This window comes from Leucopleurus acutus (assembly GCF_964270905.1).
Source record: "Leucopleurus acutus genome assembly, chromosome: 16".
NCBI lineage: Eukaryota > Metazoa > Chordata > Mammalia > Artiodactyla > Delphinidae > Leucopleurus > Leucopleurus acutus.
In genome coordinates, this window is record NC_139158.1 from 63,429,104 (window position 1) to 63,443,115 (window position 14,012).

Sequence of the window (14,012 nt, forward strand, 5' to 3'; positions counted from 1 at the left end):
ACCTCCCCGAGCCGCCGTCGCCGGGCTCAGCGCGAGCCTCGGAGCCCTTGAGCGCGAGGCGCGGAGCCCCCGGAGCCCCCGAACCGCAGCCACATCCCCTCGTCGCGTGCCCCAGAGCCCCGGCCTGCGCGCCCCGCCGGGCCGGCGCGATGCCCTCAGACCGGCCTTTCAAGCAGCGGCGGAGCTTTGGTGAGGCCCGGCGGGCGCTCTGCGAGCGCGGGGTGGGGGCGTGGGGGCGTGGGGGCTGGGGGGGTGTTGGCCGACCGACCCGACTGCCGCAGATGACGTCAGCTCCGTGACGTCAGGCTCGGCTGGAGCTGTACCCTCGGGATGGGAAGCGGGCTGGGGCCTGGGCCGGGGCCTCCGCCTCGCATCCCGGTCCTGTGCCCGGGCCTTAGGGCCCAACGGCTCCGGAGGCGGGGGCTTCGGGGAGGCGGGGTCGGGGCCGCCCCTCGGGTACTGGCGGGACGGAACCGCGAGGAGGACCTCGGCCCGGCCTCATCCCCGACTGCTGTCTGCAGCCGATCGCTGTAAAGAGGTGCAGCAGATCCGCGAGCAGCACCCCAGCAAAATCCCGGTGAGTTCCGCCGCCCCCTCCCATCCCCGCCCGGCCCAGGCCCCGCCTCGGGCTCACGCATCCCCCGCCCCGCTCCCAGGTAATCATCGAGCGCTACAAGGGTGAGAAGCAGCTGCCCGTCCTGGACAAGACCAAGTTCCTGGTCCCGGACCATGTCAACATGAGCGAGTTGGTCAAGATCATCCGGTGCGCGGGCAGCAGCTGTCAGAGGGGGATTGGGTCCTGCTGGGGTCAGGCAGGGGGCTGGGTCCTTCTGAGAAGGAAGAGGTGGGGGTGGGGCACGGGAACGGGTGCTGGGTCCCTGTTGTGGGGAGGTTGGGAAGGGTCAAGGTCAGGGCTTGGGTCAGTGTCCGGTCGGAGGTGAGAGCCTCTAGAAGGGCTTGGGATGGGTGTGAGGTGGAGGATTAGGATCATTTTGGGGAGCGGGTGAGGGCTACACTCGCCCAACAGCCAGGCCCCTCACGGTTGGCTTGCCCTCCCGCCCACCTCAGGCGCCGCCTGCAGCTGAACCCCACGCAGGCCTTCTTCCTGCTGGTGAACCAGCACAGCATGGTGAGCGTGTCCACGCCCATCGCCGACATCTATGAGCAGGAGAAGGACGATGACGGATTCCTCTACATGGTCTACGCCTCCCAGGAAACCTTCGGCTTCTGAGCCAGCAGTAGGGGGGTTGGCTTGGGAGTGGGGGGGCCCTGTCAGGCTCTGCCCTGGGAGCTCCTGGCACCTGAACTGAGCTGCCTCTGCCCCTGCCCCTGGTGGGCTGGGCAGGGATGCCACATCCTAGCCAGGGGGCACCAACCGCACCTACCCTGCCCCTGGGTGGATCCTGGCCCAGTCATGTTAGGGTTGCCCCTCTGGGTGCTGGCTGGGATGGGGGGAGGTTGGGAGCAGCCCCTAGCACCCCTGCTCTGTGTGGTTTGTCTTTTTTTTTAGGCCCCTGCCTGTCTGCCCATCTGTCCCTCCCTGACCTGAGGTGCTGCCCATGCCTGGACCTGCCCACCCCTGAAGGACTGGCCCCTGGCTCACCCAGTCTTGACATGGTGTATGGATCTGTGGTCATTGTTCCTCTGCAGAATAAAGATTGCTCAGGCCTGCCTGGCCCTTTGCCTCCAGCTGCTTGGGGAGTGGGGAGGGCTGCCCCACACCATTCTCAGCTGACCAGTGCACAGACCCGCGTTCTGTGGACTCAGAGCTCATTCGGGAAACCCACGCCTGTGTGTAGTGCACCATGGTGGTATTAGGGGCCAAGCCCACCCCTTCCAGGAGTGCAGTGTGGTTCCAGGGCAGACGTTTGCATAACAAAAAACATTTATTAAGTAGCCACAACCTAACAAACCCTGCTCATCTGCTTCTTCCCCTTCCCTGCTTGGGAGGGGGGCTCCTTGGTGTGCAGAGCCACTAAGTGGGGAGTGCAAGTGGAGATGCTCCTGGCTACTCCCCACAGGCCTTGCTGCCAGCCTTGGCTCCTCACCGGTACCAGATATTTGTGACCCTGGACTCAAACCTGATCTGCCCAGGACTTCCCTGCTGGAAGCTCTGGTTAGAGGGCTTGGCCCAGCTTCTGGCCCTTTCAACCCTGAAGTCCGTGCAGCCCTGTGCCCAGCCAGGCCTACTTGAGCACAAGCATGGCCTCCGTGCCGTCCTTGGTGGTCAGGTAGAGACCATGTGTGAGGTAGTACTCCCGCCGTAGGAAGGCATAGAAGTAATCGGAGATGAGCAGGATCTGGGGGGAGAGAGATGTGAGAAGCTTCATGATACCTACCCCTGAACTTTGGATCTCTGAGGGGCTAGGTAGGTGTTGGGGAGACCCTGCCCAGGGACCCTGCACCTCAGGGCCTACACCACCCTTCAAGGGTCTCATTGGCACTGCTGCAGAAGTTGCCCTACTGCCCTTCCTCTTCCTACCATGGTCTGTGCTTCCATCCCAAGCCCTGGCCTGTGAACTCCAGACTGGCGCGCTCCTCCGTCTCACCTGCTGGGTGCCCACTGGCCCTTCCACCCCAGCCAAGTCCCCTATCAAACCTGCTTCTCCCACTGGGAACCCATATCCCCCTTCTTCCATCCAGGTGTTCAGGCCATAGAATCAACAGACTTGTCTCCTCCCATACACCAAGCCACCAAGCCTGTCAGTTCTATTTCTACCTGTCCCCGCAGCTACCACCCTGGACAAAGCCACTGTCATCTGAACAACAGTGGTCTCCTCTCTGGACTTCCTGATCTCAAACCTCCCACCCTAGCAGCAGAGGTTGCTTTTTAAGACAAATCTGGTCATGTTACATCCCAGCTTAAGGTCCTCTAAAGGCCTCCCATGGCTCTCAGGGTGAAGATCAAACTCTCTGGGGCTCTGAGGCCTTGCACTTGGTCCCTGCCCATGTACGTGCTTCAGCCTCTGCCGTGCTCCACCTCACTCAGCTCCAGCCACACTGGCCTGTTCCCTTCCAATGCAGGATCTTTGCTGTCTCCTCTGCCTGGAATGTTCTCTTCCCCTTTCATCTAGTAAACACCTGCTTGCCCTTCAGGCCTCAGGAAGGATCACTTCCACAGAGAAGCCCTCCCTCACACCCTAGATTGGGTCTTGGTCCCATTAACTTTTATCTGGTAGCACAAACTCGTCCAAATTGCAGTTTTGCATTCATCTGTGAGACTGCCTGATGACTGTGGCTCCTCCCCTGGCCTGGGCAGTGTCCCTGAGTGATTCTGCCACCATGGTGTCTGTGCCCAGCTTGGTCTGTCTTTTCTGTCTGGGCCTCAGAATAGAAAGGGCCCTAGCAGCTCAGCCCACCGTCCCCCTCACTGAGGCCCAGAGGGGAACAGGGACTTGCCAAGGTCCCCCGAACACTGGGCCCGCAGTCTTACAATTCGATTCATCCCAAGCTCCCAGGACCTCCAGTGCCTGGAACAGGAGGGGCAGGGCCCAGCCCTACAGAAGGATGAGGGGAGAGGGGCTCACCACTGCAGATACCACCAGTTCTCAGGCACTTACAAGCCTCTCAGATTATCATCACCAATCACCTTGGCACAGATGGGGCGACGTAAGCCCAGAACTGGGGGAGCACCTGGCTAGGGCATTATAGCAAGACAGAGGTTGAGCCTGGCATCTCAGCCTCTGACCCCCAAACCCCTGTTCTGGGAAGCCTCTCTCACATTGTGGGCAGGAAAGAGAGCAAACCCACACCATGGCCTCAGGACAAGGACCTGCCATTCTGCCACCACAGGAATCCATCTGGAAGGCTGATGGTTCCCATCTTTCAGATGAGGAAATTGAGGCACAAAGGGTTCAACAGTTGGCCTAAGGCTATACTGGGAGAGCTGGACTAGTGGCTATAACCCTGCAAGGCAATGTACCTGGGGCCCAGTGTGCAAAGGGCCCAGAACTCTGCCACTGAGGGTGTCAGAGCAGAGAGCCCAGGGAGCCCCTGAAGCCTTGCACCGCAGCTGCCCATGGGGTGTAGTTACCACAGCGAAGGCTGCCCTCACTCCCTGCAGCCCCTTTCTCACCCAGGCCCAAGGTGTCAAGTCTGAGGAGGCGGAGCCTGGAGCTGGTAGGGGTTGATCCCCGAGCTACGTCAGATGAGGGGCAGGTGCAAAGTCACAGTTCACAACAAAACAACTCCAATGTCACACACGATCAGCTGGTCAAATAGGAAGTCAAAACACTAGGTTATTAGTTTGAACCATATGAAACTGCCAATTTTGCAGATCAAAAACAGCTGAGTATTGACAATTTCATATGGTTTGACAATATAAAATGGAAAAAAAAATCAAGAAATAGTAGAGTAAGTATACAACCTAGAAGCACCAGAACAAATAACTATAGGACCTTAGGGAGCTATTCTTTTTCCTTGTAAGCCTTAACTTTGTAAATTATGTATACATGTTACATTCATAAAAATAAAAATCCAATTAAAAACAATCAGCCGATAAATGATTGAATAAGTAAATAAATAAACAAGGGAGAATTCCTTTTGTAATCCTTACAAAAGAGTTCCAAATAATACATGTAGAGACTCTCCCCTCGGGAGGTGGAGCTTAATTCTTGCCCACTCCCCATCCCCTGCCCCCGAGGGTAGGCTAGACTTCGTGACTCACTTCCAAAGAACAGGGAAAGAGAAAATAGTAACTGTGCACTGGAGAAGCCTGGCAAACACTATCTTAACCAAATGATGAAGGATAAATGGCATGAAGTGTGGCTAGTGTGTACTGCCCGAGCATTCTAAAAACCTAAAACGTGGCCTCATGATGAGAAAAGCATCAGACAAACCCAGAGGGGACACTTTACAGGATACCTGGCCTCTGTTCCTCAAGACTGTCCACGTCACAAGAAATAAGGAAAGACAGAGTGTGAGCAGAGGACATGGGGGAGATGTGGCAACTAAGTGTAATGTGGTACCTGGGACTGGATCCTGGGAGTAAAAGAAGACAATACAGGGAAAACTGGTGAAATCCACATCAAATCTGGAGTTTACTTATTCATAACGTACCAGGGTCAGTTTCTTGGTTTTGACAAACATACCACGGTAATATAAGATGTTAAAACTGTGGGAAACTGGGTGGGGGACATACGAGAACTCTCTGTACTATCTAAAATTATTCCAAAATTCAAAAGCTTATTTTAAAAAGCAACGTACTACTGTTAAATGCAACAACATGAATGAGCCTCAAAAATATCTTGCTGAGTCAAAGGCGGCTTCAGGAAATGTACATTAAGATTTGTGTTTTTCCATTAATAAAGGAAACTGAAGATGATGCAAAGAAATGGAAAGATATCCCATGTTCTTGGATTGGAAGAATTAATATTGTTAAAATGGCCATACTACCCAAAGCAATCTACAGATTTAATGTGATCCCTATCAAATTACCCATAACACATTTCACAGAACTAGAACAAATAATACTAAAATTTATATGGAACAATAAAAGACCCAGAATTGCCAAAGCAATCCTGAGGGAAAAGAACAAAGCAGGAAGCATAACTCTCTCAGACTTCAGGTAACACTACAAAGCTACAGTAACCAAAATGGCATGCTATTGGCACAAAAAAAGACATATGAATCAATGGAACAGAACAGAGAGCCCAGAAATAAATCCACATAACTATGGTCAATTAATCTTTGACAAACTAGACAAGTATACACAATGGGAAAAAGACAGTCTCTTCAGCAAGGGGTGTTGGGAAAGTTGGACAGCTGCATGAAATCAAAGTTAGAACATACCTCACAGCACACACAAAAATAAACTCAAAATAGCTTAAAGACTTAAACATAAGACATGACACCATAAAACTCCTAAAAGAGAACATAGGCAAAGCATTCTCTGATATAAATTGTACCAATGTTTTCTTAGGTCAGTCTCCCAAGGCAATACAAATAAAAGCAAAAATAAACAAAGGGACCTAATCAAACTTACAAGCTTTTGCACAGCAAAAGAAACCATAAACAAAATGAAAAGACAAGCTACAGAATGGGAGAAAATATTTGCAAATGATGTGACCGACAAGGGCTTAATTTCCAAAATATACAAACAGCTCATAGGACTCAACAACAAAAAAACAAACAACCCAATTGAAAAATGGGCAGAAGAACTAAATAGACATTTCTCCAAAGAAGACACACACATGGCTAACAGGCACATGAAAAGATGCTCAACATCACTAATTATTAGAGAAATGCAAATCAAAAATACATGAGCTATCACCTCACACTGGTCAGATTGGCCATCATTAAAAAGTCTACAGAGAAGAAAAAGAAATAAAAGGAATCCAAATCAGAAAAGAATAAGTAAAACTGTCACTGTTTGCAGATGACATGATACTATACATAGAGAATCCTAAAGATGCTACCAGAAAACAACTAGAGTTAATCAATGAATTTGGTAAAGTAGCAGAATACAAAGTTAATGCATAGAAATTTCTTGCATTCCTATACACTAACGACGAAAAAGCTGAAAGAGAAATTAAGGAAACACTCCCATTTGCCATTGCAAAAAAGAAGAATAAAATACCTAGGAATAAACCTTCCTAAGGAAGCAAAAGAGCTGTGTGCAGAAAACTATAAGACACTGATGAAAGAAGTTAAAGATACCAATAGATGGAGAGATATACCGTGTTCTTGGATTGGAAGCATCAACATTGTGAAAATGACAATACTACTCAAAGCAGTCTACAGATTCAATGCAATCCCTATCACACTACCAATGGCATTTTTCACAGAACTAGAACAAAAGATTCCACAATCTGTACGGAAACACAAAAGACCCCAAATAGCCAAAGCAATCTTGAGAGTGAGGTAAGTCAGAAAGAGAAAAACAAATACCGTATGCTAACACATATATATGGAATCTAAAAAAAAAAAAAATGGTCATGAAGAACCTAGGGGCAGGACGGGAATAAAGACACAGACCTACTAGAGAATGGATTTGAGGACATGGGGAGGGGGAAGGGTAAGCTGGGACAAAATGAGAGAGTGGCATGGACATATATACACTATCAAACATAAAATAGATAGCTAGTTGGAAGTAGCCACATAGCACAGGGAGATCAGCTTGGTGCTCTGTGACCACCTAGAGGGTTGGGATAGGGAGGGTGGGAGGGAAGGAGACGCAAGAGGGAAGTGATATGGGGATATATGTATATGTATAGCTGATTCACTTTGTTATAAAGCAGAAACTAACACACCATTGTAAAGCAATTATACTCCAATAAAGATATTAAAAAAAAAAAAGAATCCATCTGCCAATGCAGGGAACACAGGTTTGAGCCCTGGTCCAGGAAGATCCCACATGCCGTGGAGCAAATAAACCCATGTGCCACAACTACTGAGCCTGAGTGCCACAACTACTGGAGCCCACATGCCTAGAGTCCGTGCCCCGTAACAAGAGAAGTCACCACAATGAGAAGCCCGCGCACTGCAATGAAGAGTAGCCCTCGCTCACTGCAACTAGAGAAAGCCTGCACACAGCAACAAAGACCCAACGCAGACAAAAATAATAAATAAATTTACAAAAAAAAAACAAAAAGAAAAAGAGAGAACAGATCTGTTATCAGAACAGTGGATCACTGGAGTTAAGAGCAGTGACTGCCATATGGGAAGTACTACCAAATAAATGCTTACTATATCTCCCAAGCTCCTTCGCAATTAGTGAGTAAGTTTTGGCCAGTGGAGTCTAAGCAGAAATGTCACGTGGCAGCCTCTGGGAAACTTCCTTATGAGACAGCATGTGTGAAGTGTTAGCTGTTCCCCAACCAAATCACCTCGGTTGTAAATGTTACCATTTAGACCACTGGAGCCATGCTTTACAAAACGATGAGAAATAAGGAGCTTGAGTTCCTGATACTATGGAACATGATACCAACTTTGGACCACCTACTCAGATATTTATTTGAGGGAGACCTAACATTCTGTTTTGTTTACATCACTGCCTCCTCTTCCATCCTCCACTCTGATTCTTTCAGTCAACCAAACCTAAGTGCAAGTAATACATGTAGTTGAATGGGTGCCTAGGGAAAACTACATATTTGAATAAGATTCAAATCAAACAGGCAGATTTTTAAATTATTTAATAAATGTTTTTCTAACAACAAAAAAAGGGACATGTACCACAATGTTCATTGCAGCTCTATGTACAATAGCCAGGACATGGAAGCAACCTAAGTGTCCATCAACAGAAGAATGTATAAAGAAGATGTGGCACATATATACAATGGAATATTACTCAGCCATAAAAAGAAACAAAACTGAGTTATTTGTAGTGAGGTAGATGGACCTAGAGTCTGTCATACAGAGTGAAGTCAGAAAGAGAAAAAAATACCATATGCTAACACACATACATGGAATCTAAAAAAAAAAAAGGTTCTGATGAACCTGGGGCAGGACAGGAATAAAAACACAGACATAGAGAATGGACTTGAGGACACGGGGAGGGGGAAGGGTAAGCTGGGACAAAGTGAGAGAGTATATACACTACATGACATATATACACTACCAAATGTAAAACAGATAGCTAGTGGGAAGCAGCTGCATAGCACAGGGAGATCAACTCGGTGCTTTGTGACCACCTGGAGGGGTAGGATAGGGAGGGTAGCGGGGAGGCTCAAGATGGAAGGGATATGTGGATATATGTATACATATAGCTGATTCACTTTGTTATACAGCACAAAACTAACACACCATTGTAAAGCAATTATACTCCAATAAAGATATTAAAAAAAAAAGATACACACTCCCCTATGTTCACAGCAGCACTATTCACAATAGCCAAGACATGGAAACAACCTAAATGTCCATCGACAGATGAATGGATAAAGAAGATGTGGTATATACATATATATATATGTACGTACACACACACACACACACACACACACACACACACACACGATGGAATACTACTTAGCCATAAAAAAGAATGAAATAATACCCATTTGTCAGAAAGAGAAAGGCAAATACCATAAATCACTTATATGTGGAATCTAAAATATGACACAAATGATCTTATCTACAAAACAGAAACAGACTCACAGACATAGAAAATAGACTTGTAGTTGCCAAGGGAGGGGAGGTGGGGGAGGGATGGATTGGGAGTTTGGGACTAGCAGATGCAAACTATTATATATAGAGTGAATGAACAAGGTTCTACTGTATAGCACAGGGAACTATATTCAATATCCTGTGATAAACCATATTGGAAAAGAATATAAAAAAAGAATGTAGGGACTTCCCTGGTGTTCCAGTGGTTAAGACTCTGTGTTTCCATTGCAGGGGGCATGGGTTTGATCCCTGGTCAGGGAACTAAGATCCCATATGCTGCACAGCGGGCAAAAAAAAAAATGTATATATATATGTAAAACTGAATAACTTTGCTGTACAGCAGAAATTAAAAGAACATTGTAGGGCTTCCCTGGTGGCGCAGTGGTTGAGAGTCCGCCTGCCGATGCAGGGGACACAGGTTCGTGTCCCGGTCCGGGAAGATCCCACATGCCACGGAACGGCTGGGCCCGTGAGCCATAGCCGCTGAGCCTGCACGTCCGGAGCCTGTGCTCCACAACGGGAGAGGCCACAACAGTGAGAGGCCCACAAAAGAAAAAAAAAAGAAAAATGTAAGTAAATATGGAGCTCTGGTTAATGATATACATGCTGAAATATCTGACAGGAAATGTACTGATATGTATACTTCACTTTGAAGTACATTACAAAAATAAGATGGATTGAGAAATGGATAATTTGTGATCATCCAAGTATAGTAAAATGTGAATGGTGGAGTCTAAGTCGTAGGTATACAGGTGTTCAAGGTTAAATCTTTCAACTTTGCTGTGTGTGTGAGAAACTTTTCATAATAAAGTATCAGGGGAGGGTGGCATGGAAGGAAAGAGCCGTGCGTGCTGGCTTGGTCTGTCTGGAACCGAAAGTCACTAGTCCTGAGTGGGTGCCCTGCCCCTGTCCCCAGGGAGAGGGCATCTTGGGGACACACTGGCCTTGAGGCTTCACTCTCTCGGAGGGAAGTCCCTAGCTGTCACAGGCTGGCTGAGACAACCTCTTCTGACCTAGAGGCTTTCCATTTGGGTTGAGGAGAAAGGATTTCCCAGAGGCCCTGGGATTCAGCCAACACAGCATCTGCAGATTCAGCACTACTTTGCCCAGTCTGGGCAGGGAACGTTGGGAAAGAAGCAGTGGAAATAGCATGGGCAAGTTAGTGGCTGTGTGACCCTGTGTAAGTCACTTCCCCTTCCCTAAGCAGCGTTTTCCTCATCCGTAAAATGAGTGATAAATTCTAGTTTATTACTTACAGTGGTGGCTCCCCTAGTCCTTGCTCTGTCCCTCTGTGCTTTCAGAGACTGAAGAGCAGCCCATTCTTTATTTTTTTAATCTTTTAATGGTTTTAATTTGAAAACAAAAGTGAAACATGTTTTTATGGTATAAAAAAACCTAGTTGTGGGCTTCCCTGGTGGCGCAGTGGTTGAGAGTCCGCCTGCCGATGCAGGGGACATGGGTTCGTGCCCTGGTCCAGGAAGATCCCACATGCCGCGGAGCGGCTGGGCTCGTGAGCCATGGCCGCTGAGCCTGCGCGTCCGGAGCCTATGCTCCACAACGGGAGAGGCCACAGCAGTGAGAGGCCTGCGTACCGCAAAAAAAAAAAAAAAAATCTAGTTGTGGGGAGTTCCCTGGTGGCCTAGTGGTTAGAATTTGGCACTTTTACTGCTGAGGCCCAGGTTCAATCCCTGGTCAGGGAACTGAGATCCTAGAAGCCAAGAGGTGAGGCCAAAAAAAAGAAAACAACACAAAACAAACCTAGTTGTAGAATTTTCAGTTTATTATATGAAAGTGAGAATTACATGATTTAGGGACTAAATGCTTTCTAGGGTAGTTAGTAGTTATAACTCTAATGGTCGGTCTCTGAGAGAAAAGAGAAAAACACCTAGCTCTGATAAATGCTGTCCATTATTACATTTTCTTCTTATTAATAAAAATGCTGATAATACTCAGGCATTAATGTAAGCACTTTACATGTGTGAAAACAGTTAATCCTTGCAATAACCCTTCACAGTAGGTACATTATAATGATCCCATCTTATACATGAAGAAACAAAGGTTCTTCAAGTAATTTGCCCAAAGTTGTACAACCAGCAAGTGTCAGAGGCAGGCTTTGAACCCAGACCATCTGGCATCAGACACCACACGCTTACCCACACTGCTGGACAGCCTCCCTACTCTAGGGATACTTTCGGAGCAGCCCATTCTTTAAAGCTGCCCTCACTGACAGTGGCTGAGCCCCTCGGATTCTCTATCGCCATCAGCCACCAGGTTCCACCAATTCCCCTCCTCAGAATTCCAGCTCAGCCCCCTTTTCTCCCTCCCACTGCCCCCTCTTGCTCAAAGGCCTCCCTCATCCTCCTGGCCCCTGAGGGATCGTCCACACACACACACACACACACACACACACACACACACACACACACACAGCAGCCTCCAGTGCTCCCCTCTCCCTGCGCCACACCTGCGTGTCCCCGTAGCCCTGAATGCAGCCTGGTCCTGCAAACGCTGTGTGGCCACACCTTGGTGCCTCTGCCCATGCCCTGCCCCCGGGCTGGGATGACCCTTCCCACAAAGGGCTCCTTCTCATCCCTGGAGAGGCAGCATTGCCATCTCCCACACCTAGAGTCTTCCCCGACTCCACACTCAGTTATGCGACCCCTGGCGTGAAGTCACTTCCCACTGGCCTCCCCACCAAATGGGGTGGCATCTGCTCCAGCTCTGTGGCCCCAGACCCAGCATGGTGCTGGCGTCTTGGGAGCAGTTTGCTGATCCCTTCCCAGGGCTCAGTCAGACCACATTCCTCTCACTGGCAGCCATGAGGGCTCCAGGCTCCCCTCTGGGCCATGATGAAGATGAAGATTTATTTATTTTTTGACCACACTGCACGGCTTGCAGGATCTTAGTTTCCCGACTAGGGATCGAGCCCAGGCCCTGGCAGTGAAAGCGCCGTGTCCTAACCACTGGACCACCAGGGATTTCCCAGAAGATGAAGATTTAATGGGGCAGCTGATAAAAGGGTGGCGAGGGACAGATAGGGGTAGATCAAAAGTGGAATGAAATGGTCAGAACACGCTCCACTACAGGGTGGGAGTGAGGAGAGATGGAGAAACCAACATCTGAGGATCTGCCCTGGGCCGGGTCGCTTAACAAAAAGCACATCACTGAATCTTCACAACACCCTGGGGTAGGGCTCATAAGCCCCACTTCAAGATGAGCAAACTCAGAGGTTAGGGTCTTGCCCAGGGTCACCCAGGAGTAAGTGACCACGTTTAGGCTGCAGTGCCCATCCTGCCTGTGTGAGGCCTGGAGCCTAGCCCTTCCCTTGACCCCCACGCCCTTCTCAGGGGTCTGTACCCACACTGCCAAGTCCTGCTACAGCCCCATGCTCATGCTTCATATCCACTCTCTGTCACTTAGCCAAGGAGAGAGAGTTTCTTTCTTTTTTTTCTTTTTTTTGCGGTACATGGGCCTCTCACTGTTGTGTCCTCTCCCTTTGCGGAGCACAGGCTCCAGACACACAGGCCCAGCGGCCATGGCTCACGGGCCCAGCCACTCCGCGGCATGTGGGATCTTCCCGGATCGGGGCACGAACCCATGTCCCCTGCATCAGCAGGCAGACTCTCAACCACTGCGCCACCAGGGAAGCCCTGAGAGAGTTTCTTGAGAAAAGGCGAAACAAGTGTCTGAGACAACAGAGTTAGCAAGGCTGTTAATGCAGTGTGTCTAGAAGCCACAGGGCTCAGGATCGCAGCCACAGCCAACACTGGCCCCTGGGCTGCAGGGCCCTAGAGAAGCAGGTGCTGTCACCCCAGGCATGTCCCGGTTCCCCCGGTCTCTTGCTTGTGTTGGAGATGCTGACACTTGACAGTCAGCCCACGACTGGGAGAACTCACGTGGTTGTCACCACTGGCAATCAGAGTGCTGCATCCCCTGCCCTTGCTGCCTGGGATCTAGGAAACTGGGAGCAAGTGGGGCTGACGGCCAACTTGTGGAGCTGGATGGGGCTTTGGTGTGACCTGCCAACTCAGGCCTGAATGGACATGCATGGGAGGAGATGGTGGAGAAACAGCTCTAAAGATGCAAAATAATAGGGAAATCACTAGATCTCAGCCTCAGGGTCTGGAAGGTCACAAAGTAAGATCATAGCTGGCTATGAAGGCAATTATCATCTAGGTGGCACTGTTCAATTCATATAAGTTTTCTCCACTCATTTCCATATTCCCCACTCACAACCACCCTTGTAGGCTGAGGAAACAGAGGCTACCAGCCCCTCTCACCAGGTTTAAACAGCCTCCTCCCTGTGCTCCAGATTCCAGCTCAAACCCCTGACCTCTTCCCCTCCTGGCAGAGGGAGGTTTTCAGAGCATGAATCTTTATGGTTTTTTGGCAGCACTGTGCAGCAGGTGGGATCTCCGACCAGGGATGGAACCCGTGCCCCCTGCACTGGGAGCGCAGAGTCTTAACTACTGGACCGCCAGGGAAGTCCCAGAGCATGAATCTGATCTCAGGTGTCTTCACCTAAAACCGAAAGCTCAGCCTGGTCCTCAGCACAACGAGGCCCATGCCTGCCTTGTGGCTCTGACCACTGTTGTCCTAAAATGGCCTCACTCCCTATCAGGTGGCATGTGCCCGTCCTACAGAACTGCCTTACACAGCAGCACACTCACGGGCTCTCTCAGCCCCAGGTCTTACCACCTAGAACCTGGTTCGACCCTACACGCCCCTCAGGACTTCACTTAGAGGCTGCCTCCCCCTCCCGCCCCCCCCCACCCCGAAGCTTCCGTAACCACCAGCTCTGAGCTCCCCAGGCTGAGTTTACCCCATTTATAGCACTATCACGCTGCCCTGGCCCTGCCTGTTTCCTTTTCTTTCTCTCCCACAGATGGTGAGCTCCTTGGAAGCAGGAC

General features: G+C 49.7%; 2 protein-coding genes across 2 annotated transcripts in view; one reads left to right on the forward strand and one right to left on the reverse strand.

Annotated features, from left to right (window-relative positions):
• On the forward strand, positions 1-1,665 carry MAP1LC3A (microtubule associated protein 1 light chain 3 alpha). The gene is made up of 5 exons (XM_082857075.1): positions 1-189; positions 522-577; positions 657-763; positions 1,069-1,238; positions 1,511-1,665. Exons 1-4 carry the CDS (start codon positions 150-152, stop codon positions 1,229-1,231), a joined length of 366 nt encoding a protein of 121 aa, XP_082713201.1. The 5' UTR covers positions 1-149; the 3' UTR covers positions 1,232-1,238; positions 1,511-1,665.
• A 490-nt stretch (positions 1,666-2,155) lies between these two features.
• Positions 2,156-14,012, reverse strand: part of PIGU (phosphatidylinositol glycan anchor biosynthesis class U) — a gene marked incomplete at its 5' end in the record, with an annotated part of 110,448 nt that continues 98,591 nt past the window's right edge. The window contains one exon of the mRNA XM_082858212.1: positions 2,156-2,300. Within this exon, the coding sequence (XP_082714338.1) occupies positions 2,187-2,300 (114 nt within the window). The 3' untranslated portion in view covers positions 2,156-2,186. The remainder of the gene's footprint in view (positions 2,301-14,012) is intronic.